Source organism: Doryrhamphus excisus, linkage group LG11, assembly GCF_037039965.1.
Source record: "Doryrhamphus excisus strain RoL-2023G ecotype Guam linkage group LG11, RoL_Dexc_Guam_v1.1, whole genome shotgun sequence".
Classification (NCBI taxonomy): Eukaryota; Metazoa; Chordata; class Actinopteri; order Syngnathiformes; family Syngnathidae; genus Doryrhamphus; species Doryrhamphus excisus.
This window is the reverse complement of record NC_136367.1, coordinates 17,600,581-17,622,353: the sequence shown is the minus strand read 5'-3', so window position 1 is coordinate 17,622,353 and position 21,773 is coordinate 17,600,581. Positions and strand designations below refer to the sequence as shown.

The following is a 21,773-nucleotide window of genomic DNA, read 5'->3' as shown; positions in this document are numbered from 1 at the left end:
AAGTCAGCAGTTGCAGACAGGTGTGAGTGATGGCTCTGTTTAATACTCCTCTGGCACAACAGTGGTGCCTCGGTATGCATTGGAGAAGCTCGGGAATATCAGCCATATACTGTTTCAGAGTCCTTACAGGTCAGAAATGATTAAAAAATGAAATCAGGGTTGTTGAGCTTTGAAGAAAAGAGGGGGGCTGGCAAGGGATTATTTCTCACAACAGTGCCAGCAGCTATTCTTGTTTCTTCCTCTTTGGGGACGCACAAGGCGGTCTGAGACCATCCCTAAATGCGCCTGACTGAGTGATGCCTTGCAGCTGTACTTTCTTGAAGAGAGAGGGGGTATTTGGTGGGTTTCTGTCTGCGTGCCCCCCGCGTGTGATCGCATAGAGAAAAGAGATGCTTGTCAAAGGTGGCCCGAGTAAGCCGCGGGTTTTTAGCCAAGAATGTGGCACACGGCCAGCGCAATTGAAAGGCGTCCGCACACACAAGGGACTGCTGCCATTGGAAAGCAGATCAACTTACAGCAGTGAAAAGGAAGAAGAAATTCTAAAGGGGTTACCCAGAAGATATACTGAGCTTCTGTCTCTGATAAATATGTGTCACACGATAGCCACTCGGAAATCTTGCGTCTTATTTGGGCAAAACTCAAATATAGCCGCAGGACGGTGTTGATGCTCAAGCCAAAGCCTCATGCCCAAGAGGCTTATTGTGTTTTTATGACCTTTTTATCTTCCTCCCATCGTTTCTTCATTTGTCACGGGGCAACAACTGCGTTAAGGCATCACTGCACAAGCCGCCGGGGTCAAAATGTGATTAAAAAAAGTACACCGGAAATTACGGTAAATATCAAATTAAATGGATAAATGAACAGTGAGATTGATGTTTACCTTCATTGAAGATCTGGGTGTTTTTGTCCTCTCCAGCCATTGGGCAGATAGTATTGTTTACACAGATTTATGTAATGTAATGTTATGTTCCATAGATTTTGTTTGATGTTTATTGTTGGCCAGACGGGAGCAGGAGGGGGCAGAGAAGAAGGACGGGGATTGAAGACTTGTTTGTGAACACGTTGATGAGTTAGTTAGTTACAAACAGGACATTTTAAAATATTGTTTGTCAGATGCTGGTGGCCAAAATTTGCAGGCAGGGCGAGGAGCTGCTATTTACGGGTAGGCATCGCTGAGGACAGCTATTTGATGGCTTGAGTCTAAATAATTAGCAGACCATCACACTACTGTTGCTGTGATTGAAATTCCAGATGTTAACTTTTGTCTGGTCAGATGGAGACGAGCCTTAACTGTTCAGCAGTGCTTTTGGTCTTGGAACTCTGCCACATTGCCAAGTGTCTTTCTTATGGTGGAGTCACCAAAATTAACCTTAAGTCAGCCAAGTGAGGTGTGCACCTCTTTGGATGTTGTTATTGGGTCGTGGCTGCGCTCTTGTGGTCATTTTGGTTGGCCGGCCACACCTGGGAAGTTTTCACCACTCTTCCATGTTTTGACCGTTTGTGGATAATGGCTCTCACTGTGGTTGGCTGGAGTCCCAAAGCTTTAGAAATGAGTTTATGAAGGATGCAAACACTTTTTCATACCCCTGGCTTTTATCATAGTGGCAAGTGATGATGAGTTAGATTAAAATTTGACATCGCTCGCTGGAATAAACATGCAATATATGAATTTTCATGGAGTATGTTTGTGTTATTTTTACCATTAGCGCTACGATTCATCACCAAGAAGTCACAGTGAATGTGACTATGTTGAAAAATACAGCATGTCCTCTTTTAAAGGCGTTTATTGTTAGATGCTGGCTGGGGGCTGGATGATGGCCGTCTTGCGGTGGAACCCTTGGGATTAGGGTGTGAAAAGACGGGAGCTTAAGGGGTGAGGAGGTGCGGTCTTACTGGATACTTTGGAAGCTGCTGGCTTGATTTAGATGACAACTGGTACTCATAGTGCGACTGGGCGTGTGTTAAAATGTCACTCATTGTCCCGTATGTAGACTTTGATACAACAAAGCAGTTGGTTCTCTTCATTCTGGAGAAGGAAACACACTCACGGCTTCTTTGCTGTGCGTGTGCATGTGTGTGTGTGCCTTTTGATTGCGGGTCAACAGCATCTTTATAAACACCAGTGGGGGGTGGGGGGGGGTGCATCTAATGGCAGAAGTGCAAACAGGGTTCTAATGTTACCAGCTTCTGTTATCAAAATGCTATGGCGCCATAACATGGCACCTTAACACTCAAGTATGTACTTAGCAGGCACACACCTTCATTTATTACCCCGTCAAACCTCCATTTGAAGATTATTGTATCATGTATGTTTTTCTTTTCTATTTTCCTCCTAGCGAGGTGGTAACGGGCTGCTGGAGTCCATCCTGGAAAACCTTTTTGCTCTGAACGACAGTTCAGCTTGAGCATCGCTTGTCTCTTCAGATGAGATCCATTCATCCATTTTCTATGCCGCTTATCCTCACTAGGGTGACGGGGGTATGCTGGAGCCTATCCCAGCTGTCTTCGGGCAAGAGGCGGGGTACACCCTGGACTGGTCACCAGCCAATCACAGGGCACATATAGACAAACAACCATTCACACTCACATTCATACCTATGGACAATTTGGAGTCGCTAATTAACCTAGCATGTTTTTGGAATGTGGGAGGAAACCGGAGTACCCGGAGAAAAGCATGCAAACTCCACACAGAGATGGCTGAGAGTGGACTCAAACTCAGGTCTTCTAACTTTGTGGCCTGCGCGCTAACCACTCGAACACCGTGCAGCCCCTAACTGTAATTATTATTAACTGTAAACTGACGTCCAGTTCCATTGATTGACATCCTTAATTTAAAAAATATGTTAAACCCTTGTCTGGTGGATCCAGTCTTGTGTGTCGTCTCGTCTCGTGACCCGAGTGTCTGGTGACCCCTATTAATGACAGACAGCGGCATGACATGTATAGAAGTAGTAGTAATACTTTACCTTGGTCCAATATTGCCCAGATAAATCTTATTATCCTATTTTCTTAAAGCTATCTCACATTTCATGTTCCCCTTTTTGTTCAAATTGTCTCTTATTTAATGGAAACATATTGTAGATACACACACACACAGACGAACGCCTGCACAGACATGCCTTCTTCATTCTTCATTACAGGTTGCGTTCAAGGGAATGATAGCTACAACACATTTATTTACTGTAACATTTAGTGATGCATCAAAGTTCCGGTTAATGTGACGCCACTCACCCTGTTCTGTAGCATCCCATGGAAAAACCGAAGAGAAGAATTTTGCTGCACACCGAGGACACAACACACAACAACCCAATCCGAGAATAGGAACCTCCACAGACTGGACATTTTTCCTCAGGGGCCCCAACGGCAAGTGCCGAGATGCAAGCGAGCGAGGCGTGATTAACAATGAATTTGTAAACAATTGAAAGAAGTGGCCACGTGGGCATCGGCTATTTGCGTGGAGTCCGAATAAGAGCGCAAAGAAAGACCCGCAGACGTATAGAATGTCAACTTTTAACTGCCACCTTAAGTGTCATCTTTCTTCTGGAGAGAAAGCACAAGAGCATAATGGAGGATAATGGGATCCTAAATTAGCTCCGACTTGGCCCGCTGCGGGCAGGAAGATGTCTGAAACAATGTCACTGCCAAATGTCTGTGTGATGAGACAGCACGCTTGGCTGTGTCTGGCCAGCTGAACAATACAAACACATTCCTATTAACCCCCCCCCCCCCCCCCCCCCCCGCACCCCCCCTCGATGCATACGCTCCTCCACATCTAAAAACTCCAGCTTCAGATCCAAACATTCAACTTGAAGAAGAAAAGCGTTCAATCGGTGGTTCGTGAACGATGTGCGGACAGGAATGTGTCGTTTTGTTTTTCTTTGCCCTGCTCATCATGGCAGCCGTTGTGATGATGAGGTGTGAGGGTGGGATGAGGGGGGTGGGGGTGGGGGGGGGGGTATCTGATACCATTCTTCCAAGACCAGCTCATTGACCTAAACAGGAGAGCTGCTCCTCCTCGGTGGCCCGGAGATACCGCTATAAAAGTCCAACTCTCAGGCTCCTCCGAAGTTTTGGACTGATAGGCTGCCAGCCAAGGTGAGTCTTGCTATTCTTCTTTGGTCATTCATTGGGACTCAAACATCTAACTACTGTAGTGAGCCTTCATGTCATGTTTTGTGCTTTTTCTAGTATCTACAGCAGCTGCCATCACTGTGTGAGAAAAAGGTGAGCTGCTATGCTAAATGTTGGCTGAACGTTTAGCAGATATAAAATGTAGGGATGCTACGATCAGGGTTCGATGCTGCCGATTCTAATTCCGATCATCCGTGAGTGAAATCGGGCGATACAGATACCAATCACACGGATTAACTGGAGATTCGTCAATGTAAAAATTTATGTGAACGTATTTTTGTACTACTAGATGCATGTTTTGAAGTAGTTCCAATACCTGGGAAATAAGTTGTTCTATAATAGAAAAACTTTCATTACCGTTAGACTTGTCTTTTATTTCCCACTAGCGACATTTCAGTTGTACACAACTTTATTTACAAAGCACATCACCACCAAAAACGCTCTATACTCCTCCTTTGTCCTGATTGACAGGCATAAAGTCTTCACTTTATCAGGCGGCAGTGGTTCGTAGACTTCGTCCAGCGGTTCGATCCCCGCTCCCTCCACACGGTCACTGTCGTTGTGTCCCTGGGCAAGACACTTCAACCATCGTGCCTCCACGGGTGTATAAATGCTGTAGTCACGTTTGCGGCTGTGGCTACAGATGTAGAATACCACCAATAACTTAATTTCATTGTCAAGTGTACCTGGAGAGCCTTGTTATAGTACCACCATCATAAGGCTTTATGTTCATCAAACAAAACCTTACTACATACTTTCCTGTGGGACAAAAACCAGCTCCCAACTAACCACATTGCTTGTTTGTTTTATAAACAAACTATCACTGTGTTAAAAGTCACATTAGGAGTCCCAAGCTAGTGCCAGCTCGGCAAAGCTTGGAAAGAAAGATGCAAGAGAAGCGGAATAAATACGTTTGATCAGTGATTAGCATTAGCATGGATGGGTGTAGTCTGTGTCAAGCTGTCAAAGTGAGGTTTTTATAGACTAGTGTTTATTCTGGCGGAAACACGGGACAAAGTATGCGCCTTGTCGACTCAATGCAGGTGTTGGCAACCCTACGTGACACAGCACACGTGTTCAGACTATGTGTCTTTTATGGAAATCGGTGGCCGATTGGTGGGAGCATCCCTAATAAAAAGAACCGATGCATAGGCATGAGCTACATGTGTTTGTTTCTCAAGGAGGCACTATGAGTGGGGACCCAGAAATGGAGTGTTTTGGTCCGGCGGCCATCTACCTCCGGAAGCCAGAAAGAGAAAGACTTGAGGCTCAAAACACTCCGTTTGACGCCAAGACCGCGTACTTTGTGTCCGAGCCCACCGAGATGTACGTGAAAGGGAAACTGGTGAAGAAGGAGGGGGGCAAAGCCTCCGTGGAAGTCAAGGCTGGGAAGGTCAAATAAAATGATGCGTCTTGGTGTGGTGGGTTCATTCTGATGTTGCGGGCTTCATCTTTTATTCTTTTGATCCAGACTCTCACTGTCAAAGAAGATGAAATCTTCCCCATGAATCCACCAAAGTTTGACAAGATCGAGGACATGGCCATGATGACCCACCTGAGTGAGCCCGCCGTGCTGTACAACCTCAAAGAGCGCTACGCAGCATGGATGATCTACGTGAGTCCCACTCAACAGACACAGCAATCACTTAGAAACACTTGGTCTAACACATCCCGACGTTCCCAGACCTACTCCGGGTTGTTCTGCGTCACCGTGAACCCCTACAAGTGGCTCCCGGTGTACGACGCAGTGGTGGTGTCGGGATACAGAGGCAAAAAGAGGATCGAGGCGCCTCCCCACATCTTCTCCATCTCTGATAACGCCTATCAGTTCATGCTCCAAGGTACCATCAAGTACATACTGTATATTATGACTTATTATGACCATGTTCAATCCCCACAGATCGTGAGAACCAGTCTATCCTGATTACGTAAGTGACTTTCATTGTTTAGCATCTACAGTATATGGACAGAAGTAGACATGATAGACAAGCTTTTGGAGTCCGGTCTCTGCAAACCAAGCACCCTACTGATGCTATGTCACCCCTGGTTTATACTTTGTATATTTCTGTTGTAGTGGAGAATCTGGTGCAGGAAAGACTGTGAACACCAAACGTGTCATCCAGTACTTTGCCACAATCGCAGTAGCTGGAGGAAAGAAAGCAGAGCAAGTTCCTGGAAAAATGCAGGTATTTTATAACACAGTAAAAACAACATATTTATTCAGTACTACTGTAACTCCCTCGGACAGACAGCTACTAGTTTTTGAGTTTAATGATGGATTTATTCCAAAAACAAACGTACAAACTGGAAGAGGTTCAAACAGATACAAAATACAATAAATCACTGGTCACATAAATACAACAAAAATATACAACAACATTATGTCTCCAAATTAGTTTTCTTATCATTAAGTCTTTTTCTTTACAGTAGTGCCATCACATGTGCAACACAATGCATGATTAGCCTTAGCTGGTACAGCAAACTGCAAACTAACACTAAGAGATTGAAAACGAAAATAATACAAAAACATAAACTGCACCTTAATGGCTGCACTCATGCCTTAGGAGGGAATTATATATGTCTCCGTTATCTTTTAGCATCTATTAGCTTGTGAGCTCTTAGTAGTGTAGCAAACAACGGAGATTATTTTCTATGGGTGTAACGATTAAACATGCACGTGCGAAAACGACAATTTTAGCGATAATTAGTTCCGCCTCATTAACATGCAGCTAGGTAGGAAACAAAAACGTAAATAGGTAGGAAATTAAAACTAACTATATACTATAAGTATATTAACATTCAGTACTGTACTATACAATACTACATCCGGTTGTCTTTTTCAAGGGATCGCTGGAAGATCAAATCATTGCAGCCAATCCCCTGCTGGAGGCTTACGGTAACGCCAAAACTGTGAGGAATGACAACTCCTCCCGTTTTGTGAGTGTCCTTCCATCCATTTCTCCAACAATGACTGTGAAAAGTTTGTTTAAAAGAAAAGCTCTCTGGTTTTCCGAGTAGGGTAAATTCATCCGAATCCACTTTGGCACCACGGGAAAACTGGCTTCAGCAGATATTGAAACTTGTAAGATAAGAAATGATGACGGCAAACTTTGCTTTGGCGTTCTTGCATCTGACGTTTGTCCGTGTGAGATCCACAGACCTGCTGGAGAAGTCTCGTGTGACCTTCCAGCTGTCTGCTGAGAGGAGCTACCACATCTTCTATCAGCTGACCACAGGACACAAACCTGAATTGTTAGGTTTGTGCTGCTTTTTCCTCCTCAACTACTTTCTTCCATTTCTTAGCGCTCACCTTGAATTCGTATTATTTGCAGAGGCTCTCCTCATCACCACCAACCCGTACGACTATCCCATGATCAGTCAGGGAGAAATAGTTGTCAAGAGCATCAACGACGTTGAGGAGTTCATCGCCACCGATGTGAGTATTGATGGCCTCCACACACGGGAGGCGATATCGTCTATAGTCAATGGAACCTGTGTTCGATAGCGATTACCGCTAGTCCTCGCCCTGCCAGGCGACACGCTAATTTAGTGTATGATAAATGTTTTGCTCGTGGATGTCATCATGCACACGCTGGCTTGCGACGCCCTCCTAGAAAGTTCAAGTACAAATGTAACATTCATTCATTCATTCATTCATTTTCTACCGCTTTTTCCTCACAAGGGTCGTGGGGGGTGCTGGAGCCTATCCCAGCTGTCTTCGGGCGAGCTCTGACTGGTGACTGGTGGCCAGCCAATCACAGGGCACATATAGACAAACAACCATGCACACTCACATTCATACCTATGGACAATTTGGAGTCACCAATTAACCTAGCATGTTTTTGGAATGTGGGAGGAAACCGGAGTACCCGGAGAAAACCCACACATGCACAGGGAGAACATGCAAACTCCACACAGAGATAGCCGAGGGTGGAATTGAACCCTGGTCTCCTAGCTGTGAGGTCTGCACGCTAACACTTGACCGCCGTGCCGCCCCACAAATGTAACATTACTCTCAGAATTCATTCGTAATTCATTAATTCGTTTGTTATTTAAAAAAAATATCAACTACAGTCCTGGCTTCCTAAATGACACGTATTGGTCTTTCCTGCTGCAGATGGCCATCGACATCCTGGGCTTCAATGCAGAAGAGAAGATGAGCATTTACAAGCTGACTGGAGCTGTGATGCATCACGGCAACATGAAGTTCAAGCAGAAACAAAGAGAGGAGCAAGCCGAGCCTGATGGCACTGAGGGTATAAAACTTGCATGCGTTGGTGTCCCTGCGGCGGTATGCAATCTGGTGGTACATTGGTGGTAGATGGGGGGGTGAAATGTGTGGAAACCATATGGTGTCATGCAGTAGACCTAAACACTACCTGATAAGTCAAATCAACTTTATTTGTATAGCACTTTTCCTGCAAAGACATGCAACACAAAGTGCTTTACAGAATTAATAAGAATTACCACAATTAAAAGGAAAAACAAATACTAAGAAAGCCCCTCCCTCCCACCCTCCATACTAGACACACACACACAATCACACACAGTAGGGAGACATGGCATGGCACTGAGGATCAAGGAAACGCCACCTTTGGGGCCGTCCACACTGGGAGGAGCCAGCAGGGGGACCAGCACCCGGGCCCCCCGACTCCAACAGATGGGTGGACCCAAGGGACCCAAGGATGGCACCCCCTCAGCAGACCCGACACCCAGTGTGGAGGACCCCCACATAAGGTGTAAAAAAGTCCTAAAAAGATACGTACATTGCAAGGTTTACTCTGTGGTTTCGTGTCACGGTGCATTTCTGCTGTCATTCTCATGTTCTCCAGTTGCACTGTTGATGGTATTACAAAGGGATGTCACTCACAGCAGATGGGCTAGATTGTGCCCGTCTGCAATCTGTGGCATCCGTGCACATATGAGCAGCTCTTCTCTCGGGGGAGAGGGGAACCGAAGGCACAAGTCACGCTAATCTTCTGTGGTATCTGTTTTCATCAGTGGCTGATAAAATCGCCTACCTCATGGGACTCAACTCAGCCGATATGCTCAAGGCTCTGTGTTACCCGCGAGTCAAGGTCGGCAATGAAATGGTGGTTAAAGGTCAAACTGTGCCTCAGGTGATTGACACGGAGCCATGTGTCCGAGAATACGTGTGCTGAATCCGTGTTTGCTCAGCAATGTTGTCGTCTTGTAGGTGAACAACTCCGTCAATGCGCTCACCAAATCCGTGTATGATAAAATGTTCTTGTGGATGGTGGTCAGAATCAACGAGATGCTGGACACCAAGCAGCCCAGAAGCTACTTCATCGGCGTATTGGACATTGCTGGATTTGAGATTTTTGATGTAAGTAGACTTTGCTTGATGTACACCTCAGAAAAGAAACATTAATTTGAACAAAGGCGCAGAGTACATCCAACATTACTGGGAATGTCCTAGTCCGATATTGATATCAGATAACGGTCTGACATCAGACCCCCAAAAAACAATGGATTGTAGAGGCACGCATGAAGGAAGACCATAATGGATGGAAATAGCATTAGCAGCACGCTAGCTAGTCACCGGGAAAGATGTGTATCTTATTATTTATTAACATAAACATGTAAGATAACATTCCACGTTCATAAACAGGGAATCAAAGTATGTATGGTGTGTGCTGGAATCGGATCGACTGATTATGAAACTTTTGCTGAGGTTGTCTTCATTTGTCAGTTCAACAGCTTGGAGCAGCTGTGCATCAACTTCACCAACGAGAAACTGCAACAGTTTTTCAACCACCACATGTTTGTCCTGGAGCAAGAGGAGTACAAGAAGGAAGGAATCGAATGGGAGTTCATAGACTTTGGCATGGACTTGGCTGCCTGCATTGAGCTTATTGAGAAGGTATACAGGAAAAGCTTGTAAATAATACAATCAATGGTATATAACACTGATGTGTTCTTACAGCCAATGGGCATCTTCTCCATCCTTGAAGAGGAGTGCATGTTCCCCAAGGCGACGGACACGACCTTCAAGAACAAACTGTATGACCAGCATCTTGGTAAAAGCGCCCCCTTCCAGAAGCCAAAGCCGGCCAAAGGCAAAGCCGAAGCCCACTTTGCCCTGGTTCACTACGCCGGTACTGTGGACTACAACGTCACCGGCTGGCTGGATAAAAACAAGGACCCCCTGAACGACTCGGTTGTTCAGCTCTACCAGAAGTCATCAGTCAAGCTGTTGGCCTTGCTGTTTATGTCTCATTCTTCTGGAGACGGTAGGGATTACTCGTCACTCGACACATTGGACACTGTGGGTCCATTTGTGATCTAGATGGGATTTCTTCATGTCAGTGTGAAGAGCACAATTTCCAAACGCGACTCAGGCCTCATTTGCATGTAGATATAAACACCATTTGTAACCATCTACTGCAGTTTGAAGAGTCGGGTCACTTACTTACATATACGTCATCAGTCGTGCAAGACTTGGATTAGTTACTCACTGAAAAAAAGTCTCATTCCTGCCGCCAGTGGTCATTCCAGGAAGGGAAGCTCCATCATAAATGTGTTTATGTATTATTGATATGTCAATTCTTGGGGCGGCACGGTGGACGAGTGGTTAGTGCACAGACCTCACAGCTAGGAGAAGGCCAGGGTTCAATTCCACCCTCGGCCATCTCTGTGTGGAGTTTGCATGTTCTCCCCATGCATGCGTGGGTTTTCTCCGGGTACTCCGGTTTCCTCCCACATTCCAAAAACATGCTAGGTTAATTAGCGACTCCAAATTGTCCATAGGTATGAATGTGAGTGTGAATGGTTGTTTGTCTATATGTGCCCTGTGATTGGCTGGCCACCAGTCCGGTGTACCCCGCCTCTCGCCCAAAGACAGCTGGGATAGGCTCCAGCACCACGCCTCTCACCCGAAGACAGCTGGGATAGGCTCCAGCACCCCCGCGCCCCCCGCAGTAGAAAATGAATGAATGAATGTCAATTCTGGTATCATGTGCAGCCTGCTAGCGATCACATGAACAGTTGTTTTTTTTGGGCACCATACCCTGCAGCGTGAGCGTATGCCTGGCCAGCAGAGGTCGGAGTGTGAATGTTCATGAGATGATGTGAGCAAGCTGGAAAAGCGACAATGAATTCAAATAGAAATCAAAGATGAAATGCGTTCCAGATCCCAAAGCAAAGAAAGGTGGCAAGAAGAAAGGCGGTTCATTCCAGACCGTGTCAGCTCTCTTTAGGGTAATTAAAAAAACACCTCACATATTTCATCACAATAGCATTCTCATATGGCAACATCTACGCTTCCCAATTTCAGGAAAACCTAGGAAAGCTGATGACCAACCTGAGGAGCACCCACCCACATTTTGTGCGCTGTTTGATTCCGAATGAGACAAAAACACCAGGTGGGTCCAGGCTTCTTCCGCCGCTCTGTAAGCTTCATATCCATATTCATATCCGTGTACGTCTTAAGGCCTGATGGAGAACCACCTGGTCATCCACCAGCTGCGTTGCAACGGAGTACTGGAAGGCATCAGGATCTGCAGGAAAGGTTTCCCCAGCAGAATCCTCTACGGCGACTTCAAGCAGAGGTAGCTCGCTGGCGTGCGTACCGTCATCGCCATCCGGTCTCTGAGCACGTTGGGTCTTTCTCTTCTTTCAGGTACAAAATACTGAATGCTAGCGTCATCCCAGAAGGGCAATTCATCGACAACAAGAAGGCATCAGAGAAACTTCTGGAGTCCATCAGTGTGGAGAAGTCACAGTACCGATTCGGACATACCAAGGTCAGATTGCCTCGTTGATCCTGACTCGTTGAGCTTGTGGACTAAAAATAATAAAGCCTATTTCACGCCTGCCTGCAGGTGTTCTTCAAAGCCGGCCTTCTGGGTACTCTGGAAGAGATGAGAGATGAGAAACTGGTTGAACTGGTCACCATGACGCAGGCTCTCTGCCGAGGCTACGTCATGAGGAAGGAGTTTGTCCAAATGATGGCCAGGAGGTACCGTAGATATCCGTGACGATGCTTTTAAGGGGTTCACTCGTGACCCCGACTTTCCTAACTCAGCTGTTTTCAACGCCAGGGAGGCCATTTACTCCATCCAGTACAACATCCGCTCATTCATGAACGTCAAAACGTGGCCATGGATGAAGCTCTACTTCAAGATCAAACCTCTGCTGAAGAGCGCGGAGACTGAAAAGGAGATGGCCCAAATGAAAGAAGACTTTGAAAAAACCAAGGAAGATCTCGCTAAAGCTTTGGCCAAGAAGAAGGAACTGGAGGAGAAGATGGTTTCCCTCCTGCAGGAGAAGAATGACTTGCAGCTGCAGATTCAGTCTGTATGTTCAACAGGAAACCTTATTTCCTCATCTTTCTGGGAAATGTTTCGTGAGATTGTTCATGACTCTGCCTCCAGGAGGGTGAAAACCTTGCTGATGCTGAGGAAAGGTGTGAGGGCCTCATCAAAGCCAAAATCCAGCTGGAGGCCAAAGTCAAGGAGGCGTCCGAGAGGCTGGAGGATGAAGAGGAGGTGAACGCTGAGCTGACGGCCAAGAAGAGGAAGCTGGAGGACGAGTGCTCTGAGCTGAAGAAAGACATTGATGACTTGGAGCTCACCTTGGCTAAAGTAGAGAAGGAGAAACACGCCACTGAGAACAAGGTTGGTGTAACATCTCAAACATCTCAAAGGGAAGAATCTCCTGGAAAAAAATGTCAAACATGCCGGAACCCTGCTCCACAGGTTAAAAACCTGGTTGAGGAGATGGCCTCTCAAGATGAGACCATTGCCAAGTTGTCCAAAGAGAAGAAAGCCCTCCAAGAGGCCCATCAACAGACCCTGGATGACCTTCAGGCAGAGGAAGACAAAGTCAACACTCTGACCAAGGCCAAGTCCAAGCTGGAGCAGCAAGTGGATGACGTAAGTCATGAAAGTCAGAGAGTCCATTTTACTCCTAGTGGAATTAAACTCATCCTAATCATGACGCTTGTTGCTAAAAACAGCTTGAGGGATCCCTGGAGCAAGAGAAGAAGCTTCGTATGGATCTGGAGCGATCAAAGAGGAAGCTGGAAGGAGATCTGAAGCTGGCCCATGAGACCATCATGGATCTGGAAAATGACAAGCAGCAGTCTGATGAAAAAATCAAAAAGTATGTAAATATTGAATGTATTATATTCATTAGAGATGCACAAAACCGATATATTAACTTCTCCAAACCTCATACATTTTAAAAATGTAAATTGTAAAACGTAGTTTGTGCACATCTGGAGCAAGATAGTCTGGAATAAATGAGGATTAGTTGGTTAGTCCTAATGAAATATGATGAAGCTACTACTACTAGAACATGATTACTATCAGGAGAACCATAGTATAGAAGGGGAGTAGCCACCTGCTGTAGCCCAGCAAAGTGCACTGTATTCGGGCACACGCTCCAAGCAGCTGCTGTGATGCTATGGTGGTCTCTGGCAAACCTTAGCTTAGCGTGCGTTTCAGGTGGCTGATATGGAAATGAACATTGGGGCTATTTTGAATGTTAGCGATGTTATCAGACGTCATAATTCCATCATATCGGTCTGATCATATATTGTGCACCCCTAATATTCATGTTTCTTTTTGTGTATAGCAACCTTGTTTTTTTCTGTTTTTACCAAGGAGGGACTTTGAGATAAGTCAGCTTCTTGGCAGAATTGAGGATGAACAATCAGTTGGGATTCAACTTCATAAGAAAATAAAAGAACTGCAGGTAATGAACTCATAGGAAGCCATTTTCTGCGACATCACTCATTCACGACTCCTCATCAAATCAAAAATCAGGCTCGTATTGAGGAGCTGGAGGAGGAGATCGAAGCTGAGCGTGCCGCTCGAGCCAAAGTGGAGAAGCAGAGGTCTGATCTCGCCAGGGAACTCGAGGAGATCAGCGAGCGTCTGGAAGAAGCCGGCGGGGCCACTTCGGTTCAGATCGAGATGAACAAGAAGCGCGAAGCCGAGTTCCAGAAGCTGCGTCGCGATCTGGAGGAGTCCACCCTGCAGCACGAGTCCACCACCGCCGCGCTCCGTAAGAAGCAGGCCGACAGCGTGGCAGAACTCGGCGAGCAGATCGACAACCTCCAACGCGTCAAACAGAAGCTGGAGAAGGAGAAGAGCGAATACAAGATGGAGATTGACGACCTCAGCAGCAACATGGAGTCCATCGCCAAATCCAAAGTAAGTATTCCAAGTCACGTAGCGCAGACCTTGTCCATCCAGGACTGTACTCTACGTCCACCATTGCTGTTGTAGGGAAACCTGGAGAAAATGTGTCGCTCTCTGGAAGATCAACTCAGTGAATTCAAGTCCAAGAATGAAGAGCACGTGCGTCAGTTGAATGACATGAATGTTCAACGAGCAAGACTCACCACTGAAAATGGTGAGTAAAAACACTTCCTCCAATCTCCACCCATCCATTCATCCACCCATCCATTCATCCACCCACCCACCCACCCATCCAACCATCCATTCAACCATCCATTCATCCACCCACTCACCCACCCACCCATTCATCCATCCACCCACCCATCCACGCATCCACCCACCCACCCATCCATCCATCCATCCATCCACCCATCCACCCATCGATCCACCCAACACCCACTCATCCATCCATCCACCCACCCATCCATCCATCCATCCACCCATCCACCCATCGATCCACCCAACACCCACTCATCCATCCATCCACCCACCCATCCATCATCCATCCATCCATCCATCCATCGATCCACCCAACACCCACTCATCCATCCATCCACCCACCCATCCATCATCCATCCATCCATCATCCATCCATCCACCCATCCATCCATCGATCCACCCAACACCCACTCATCCATCCACCCATCATCCATCCACCCATCTATCCATCCATCCACCCAACACCCACTCATCCACCCATCCATCCATCCATCCATCGATCCACCCAACACCCACTCATCCATCCATCCACCCACCCATCCATCATCCATCCATCCATCCATCCACCCATCCATCCATCGATCCACCCAACACCCACTCATCCATCCACCCATCTATCCATCCACCCATCATCCATCCACCCATCCATCCACCCAACACCCACTCATCCATCCACCCACCCATCCATCAATCATCCACCCATCTATCCATCTATCCATCCATCCATCCATCCAACTTCATTCAAATTCAATTGACTGCGGATTTTTTCCATTTTTGCCGTTTTTTTAGTTTTCTTGTTAAATATGCGCCTCACTTGCAGGCCGCATTTTGGACACCCTTGTCTTAGACGATCCCACAGATTGACAGATGATTTGTTCCTTCAGGGGAGTTTGGTCGTCAGTTGGAGGAGAAGGAATCTCTGGTCTCCCAGCTAACAAGAGGCAAACAGGCTTTCATTCATCAGATAGAAGAACTTAAAAGGAGCCTTGAGGAAGAGTCAAAGGTACTTGACGCGGTCAAGTACCTTTTGCTGTCTCGTCATCTAACGTGTAAGTGATGTCTCGTCTACGTTACCATAAGGCCAAGAACGCCCTGGCCCACGCCGTCCAGTCGGCCCGCCATGACTGCGACCTGCTCAGAGAGCAGTACGAGGAGGAGCAGGAGGCCAAGGCTGAGCTGCAGCGATCCATGTCCAAGGCCAACAGCGAGGTGGCTCAGTGGAGAACCAAATACGAGACCGATGCCATTCAGCGCACCGAGGAGCTGGAGGAGGCAAAGTGAGTCATGAAACACACAGAAGATAACTTCATGACGCAAACGAATGCGTGTTTGTAGGAAAAAGCTCGCCCAGCGTCTCCAGGATGCGGAGGAGTCCATCGAGGCGGTGAACTCAAAGTGTGCCTCTCTGGAAAAGACCAAGCAGAGGCTGCAGGGTGAAGTGGAAGATCTGATGATCGACGTGGAGAGAGCCAACGCTCTGGCCGCCAACCTCGACAAGAAGCAGAGGAACTTTGACAAGGTCAGCCTTTATTTTCTTTCACAGATGAGCGAACTGAAGATGATCCTTTGTGATGTCTTCAGGTTCTTGCCGAGTGGAAGCAGAAATACGAGGAGAGCCAGGCTGAGCTGGAAGGAGCTCAGAAGGAGGCCCGCTCACTCAGCACGGAGATGTTCAAATTGAAGAACTCCTACGAAGAAGCCCTGGACCACCTGGAGAACCTGAAGAGGGAGAACAAGAACCTGCAACGTGAGATGATCTACATGATTGCGATACACGCTACTGCATTTTGAATGTGTGTCTTCTCCTGACAGAGGAAATCACGGATCTGACCGAGCATATTGGAGAGTCAGCAAAGACCATCCATGAGCTGGAGAAGGCCAAAAAGACGGCAGAGAGCGAGAAAGCCGAAATCCAAACCGCTCTTGAGGAAGCCGAGGTACTCAAAATGACATGTTCGATTCCGCATCATCTTGGCCGTCATGGACTTAAACTCTCCAAACATCACAGGCCACCCTGGAGCACGAAGAATCAAAGATCATTCGCATCCAGCTGGAACTGACCCAAGTCAAGAGCGAGATCGACAGGAAGCTTGCAGAGAAGGATGAGGAGATGGAGCAGATCAAGAGGAACAGCCAGCGTGTGATCGAGTCCATGCAGAGCACCTTGGATGCTGAGATCAGGAGCAGGAACGATGCCCTGAGGGTGAAGAAGAAGATGGAGGGAGACCTGAATGAGATGGAGATCCAGCTCAGCCATGCCAACCGCCAGGCCGCTGAAGCACAGAAACAACTGAGGAACGTCCAGGCACAACTCAAGGTGATGACATCCCATAACTTTTTATTAGCGTAGATGGACTTGGTCTCGTTTACCCTGCTGGGATCCATCGTTCATTTAGGACGCTCAACTGCACCTTGACGAGTCTCTGAGGGCTTACGCCGACATGAAGGAGCAGGTTGCCATGGTGGAGCGCAGGAACAACCTGATGCTGGCTGAGATCGAGGAGCTCAGAGCTGCTCTGGAGCAGACGGACCGAAGCCGCAAAGTGGCTGAGCAGGAGCTCGCTGATGCCAGCGAGCGTGTTGGTCTGCTGCACTCTCAGGTACTCCATGTTAGATTCCCCGTAAAGTACCTCCAAATGTTGTAACCCCTTGGTTCTTTTTCTTCTAGAACACAAATCTTATAAACACCAAGAGGAAGCTGGAGGCCGACCTTGTCCAGATCCAAGGTGAGGTGGAGGATGCTGTTCAGGAAGCGAGGAATGCTGAAGAAAAGGCCAAGAAGGCCATCACTGATGTGAGTCATCTAAGATCTAACATCTATTCATCCATCTCCATCTTCATCCGTCTCCTTCCACTTATCCAGGGTGGGGTTGTGAGGGCAGCAGCCTAAGCATGGAAGCTTAGACTTAGACAACTTTTGCTTTTGGCTCATCTTCACAACGGAGTTTCAGCATCTCTGCAGACTCTGCACCAATCCACCTGTCCATCTTTGTCCATGTTCCATCCTTCCCTCCCTGTTCTTAAGGAATAGATGCATGTTCTTGTCCATGTCTAGGCTGCCATGATGGCAGAGGAGCTAAAGAAGGAGCAGGACACCAGCGCTCACTTGGAAAGAATGAAGAAGAACCTTGAGGTGACAGTCAAAGACCTGCAGAACCGCCTGGACGAGGCTGAGAGTCTGGCTCTGAAGGGGGGCAAGAAGCAGCTCCAGAAACTGGAGGCTCGGGTAAGTTGTTGAAAAAAAAAAGTAACTGTTGTTGCTGTTTTGAAATGAAAACAGTCGACATAATATGAGGTTCGACTCCCTAAACATGACTACTCTAAGAGGATGAGAAGATCTGGGCCCATCCAGCGCTGACATACTCGGCACTTGTAAAGATTTTTTTTCTAAAACGTGGACTTGTTGTCATGAAGGTCCGGGAGCTGGAGTCGGAGGTGGATGCTGAGCAGAAGAGAGGCGCCGAAGCCATCAAGGGCGTACGCAAGTATGAACGACGAGTCAAGGAGCTGACTTATCAGGTGAAGATATCATCTACTACACATGGGATGGTTGTATTGCACCATTGTCACCTCTAGAGGGCATCGTTGTATCAATGAAGCAGTGCTAATAATACAGCACACATGGACACACATACTCACTTCACTGTCCACCCAAAACAGACGGAGGAGGACAAGAAGAACATCGTGAGACTCCAGGACCTGGTGGACAAGCTGCAGCTCAAAGTGAAAGCCTACAAGAGGCAGTCAGAAGAAGCTGTAAGTAGAATGAGTCTCAAATACGCCACTCAATGTCGGCCATGTGGGCCGAACGTTCAGGATGAAGCTAAAAATCCATGGCAGGTTGTGTGATCCAGCACCACACAGGAAGTGGCCGCAGAACTTTGTCATGTCAGCTGACGGCTCTCAAGTTGAAGATTTCACACCTAATTAGTGGATTTTAGCTTCATCCTGAATTTTCAAGAACTGTTTTTGACCGGCGTACTTGTGCACGTGTTAGGAGGAGCAGGCCAACACGCACCTGAGCAGGTACAGGAAGGTCCAACACGAGATGGAGGAGGCTCAGGAGAGGGCCGACATCGCTGAATCTCAGGTCAACAAGCTGAGAGCCAAGAGCCGCGACTTTGTCCGGGTATGTTTTTACGTATTCAGGGTCCTATGAGTTCCACAGACACGGAATCACACATTTGGTCAATAAAACACAATCTACAGCTAAAAAAAAAAAAACCTGACGTCGTGTGAATGAAAGGCTGTCATCATGACGAGAAAGAACATTTGGGGACATATTTGGGGTCATGATGTGCTATATATATCACTATATTGACACTTACTATGGTACCCATTATGTCATTGGATGGTCATATCACCTCGTACCTCAATATGTGACAAAAAATTAAAAAAATTAAAAATTAATTAAATAAACAAATAATTAAATAAATAATTCAAATGCAATAAAACATTTTTTATTAAATTAAAAAAATAATTCATTGATTAATTAATTAATAAAAATATTAATATTTACAAAAAATACTTACATTATATTAGGAAAGCAGGAAGTGAACAAATGTAACAGTTACTGATTGTAAAAGTACCAGATGGAGGGGTAGGATTTAATAAGCTTTGCTTCTTCCTACTCCTTTTGGACATGTGGAACTGGGAACTGATTATGGGATGCATTCAATTGTAATCTGATGCATGTTCAAATGAAATAAAACCATTACCATATTTACCCGACGGAATCTAATCACAAACACTAGCCTGCCCCCCCTCTCACCCGAACTAAACACATGGGCAAGGCGACCAACACGAGCGCCTTCCTCCTCTACGGAGTGTGAATTGAAGCTAGCAAGGTTAGCTTAGTTTAGCAGAGCATGCTAGTATGTGTGGCTGTATGAGTGTGTTTATACCGTCTTGTCTTTTACCGCTTGTTAATACAACATAAAGAGCCATAACGTGACGATTAGGTGGATTTCATAGGACCCTCATTAATACTTCCTGTATTTAGCCCCCCCCCCAAAAAAAGCTGCTGAACGTCTACAATCTCATCCTGTCTTCTGTGTTGCTCCAAAGGGAAAGGATGCTGAAGAGTGAACAGCAGCCACATGACGACACAGCCATGCAAGAAATCGTAAAATATGATCTTTTTGGCGTGTCATCACAATAAAATTTTGGCTAGCAACTGGATGAGCTTTCTTTTGCTTGCTTTGTTTTTCTTTCGACGGTTCAAGTCGTCATCCTTAAGATGACTTCATACCGGGGATGTCGCGAGATTAAAATGTGACAAGATGAATTAATTAATCACGAGTTATCAGTCATCAACGATATTGGCGTATGGTGTTCATTTTAAGATTGTGCATATCAATAAAACTGAAACAGGATATGGTGGTTCGCTGGTTCCGGATCCCCGTAGTCAATGTTAATAAATAGAGCCCTCTGGACATGAAATAACAACCCTATAGTCCCCATTACACTCCTATTAATCTTTCTTTACATCACATTGCTCAGGCTAGCGCAGGAGTCGGCAACCTTCACTATCAAAAGAGCCATTTTTACCCACATGCTCACTGAAGGAAAATATACTGGAGCCGCAAAACATAATTTAAAAACAATATCTTATAAACATTTGAAAGTTTGAATCTCCTGAAACTCCTTGAATGCCTCGTGCTCATCCAATCGCTAGTCAGAACTCAGCCAGGATTCATTCAAATATTTGAGCATTGCGAAGGGAGCCACAACCAAGAGGCTGAAGAGCTCTGGGGCCGTGGGTTGCTGACCATTGGGCTAGGAGATCACTGCAAACCTACCAGACGGCCTTTGCTAGCATAGCAAGCTGATTAGTTAGCTAGTGTTTCAAAGGGCGTGGGAAAGGAGAAAGAGGCCAAAAACTGACCACTTCCACACGAAACGAGAGGCGAACCCGAGCAGCCAGTCCCCGAGCGTGATGCTGCAACTGAACGTGCAGTAACGTGTCGGGAAGCCACTCCAAACGCCCCGTGGCACAGCGCGCACGCCCACGTCACGCCATACGTTTAATAAGAATATTATCACCCCTGCGGTTACGAGCTGATTTATTTGGTGTCAGCTGCTGGGAAGGCGGCGCCTGTTATCACGTGATCACCTGGTGCGGGTTAAGACAACTGCAAAGCTTGGTGCTAATGTTACTGAGCGACTAAAGCGTGCTATGTGTCAAGGTCCCATCGGGATGGAAATAGACCTACAGTACCAGGGCACGCTGGGGGGGGGGGTCTCAGACCTTTTAAATGCATGCATGACATTTGGTGGGGGGGAGAGGGGGTGTTATGTCTTTAAGACGTAATGTACTTACTGTACATGTCATTTCTACTTTGGGATCATTTTCTAACGCTTATCCTCACGAGGGTCATGGGGGTGCTGGAGCCTATCCCAGCTGTTGTCGGGCGTACACCGTGGTGGCCAGCCAATCACAGGGCACATATTGACAAACAACCATTCACACTCACATTCATACCTATGGACAATTTGGAGTCGCTAATTAACCTAGCATGTTTTTGGAATGTGGGAGGAAACCGGAGTACCCGGACAAAACCCACGCATGCACGGGGGAGAACATGCAAACTCCACACAGAGATGACCGACAATGGAATTGAACTCGGGTCTCCTAGCTGTGAGGCCTGCACGCTAACCACTGACATTCAATTTAGAGTCGCCAATTAACCTAGCATGTTTTTGGAATGTGGGAGGAAACCGGAAGTACCCGGAGAAAACCCACGCATGCACAGGGGAGAACATGCAAACTCCACACAGAGATGGTCGAGGGTGGAATTGAACCCTGGTCTCCTAGCTGTGAGGACTAACCACTCAACCACCGTGCAGCCCAGGGTGTTTTATTTTGTGAAAATAATTGGAAGTGTGTTGCTCACTTCAGCTAGCTTAAATTTTGCAGAATTCATCCGAACAACACTCGACCACCGTGCAGCCCGATTGTTATTATTACTTGATGAATTTTTCCTAAAAATTCAACTATGAATGACAACTAAGCAAAATATTTGTAAAGGCAGATTTAGTTTCTCGTAGCTCTTAGAGCGTGCAGGTGCCATGAATAAATTTGGAGATGTGTTCTGTCTCAGAGACCCCCCCCCCCGGCTTAGCGTATAATCCCTTTTATGAAACAAGAGCCGCCTCGCAGCGAAGGCCGTTCCACAATAAGAGGCGAGGCCCTCAACAAATGTCTGAGCTCAC

General features: G+C 46.6%; 1 protein-coding gene across 1 annotated transcript; it reads left to right on the top strand.

The window, feature by feature from the left end:
* Positions 1-3,966: 3,966 nt before the first annotated feature.
* LOC131101480 (myosin-1-like) lies at positions 3,967-19,862 on the top strand. The gene is made up of 41 exons (XM_058046695.2): positions 3,967-4,095; positions 4,189-4,224; positions 5,313-5,524; positions 5,603-5,746; positions 5,816-5,972; positions 6,032-6,059; positions 6,206-6,317; positions 6,976-7,068; positions 7,150-7,213; positions 7,290-7,388; positions 7,464-7,567; positions 8,249-8,387; positions 9,133-9,251; positions 9,329-9,478; positions 9,845-10,015; positions 10,079-10,385; positions 11,285-11,352; positions 11,429-11,516; positions 11,585-11,702; positions 11,774-11,897; positions 11,976-12,112; positions 12,195-12,450; positions 12,528-12,770; positions 12,852-13,028; positions 13,112-13,257; positions 13,761-13,851; positions 13,923-14,312; positions 14,388-14,514; positions 15,443-15,561; positions 15,639-15,835; positions 15,894-16,077; positions 16,140-16,305; positions 16,371-16,495; positions 16,567-16,875; positions 16,955-17,158; positions 17,227-17,352; positions 17,614-17,784; positions 17,973-18,077; positions 18,219-18,314; positions 18,556-18,687; positions 19,626-19,862. The coding sequence occupies exons 3-41, from the start codon at positions 5,321-5,323 to the stop codon at positions 19,644-19,646; spliced, it is 5,811 nt and encodes a 1,936-aa protein (XP_057902678.2). The 5' UTR covers positions 3,967-4,095; positions 4,189-4,224; positions 5,313-5,320; the 3' UTR covers positions 19,647-19,862.
* Positions 19,863-21,773: the final 1,911 nt, after the last annotated feature.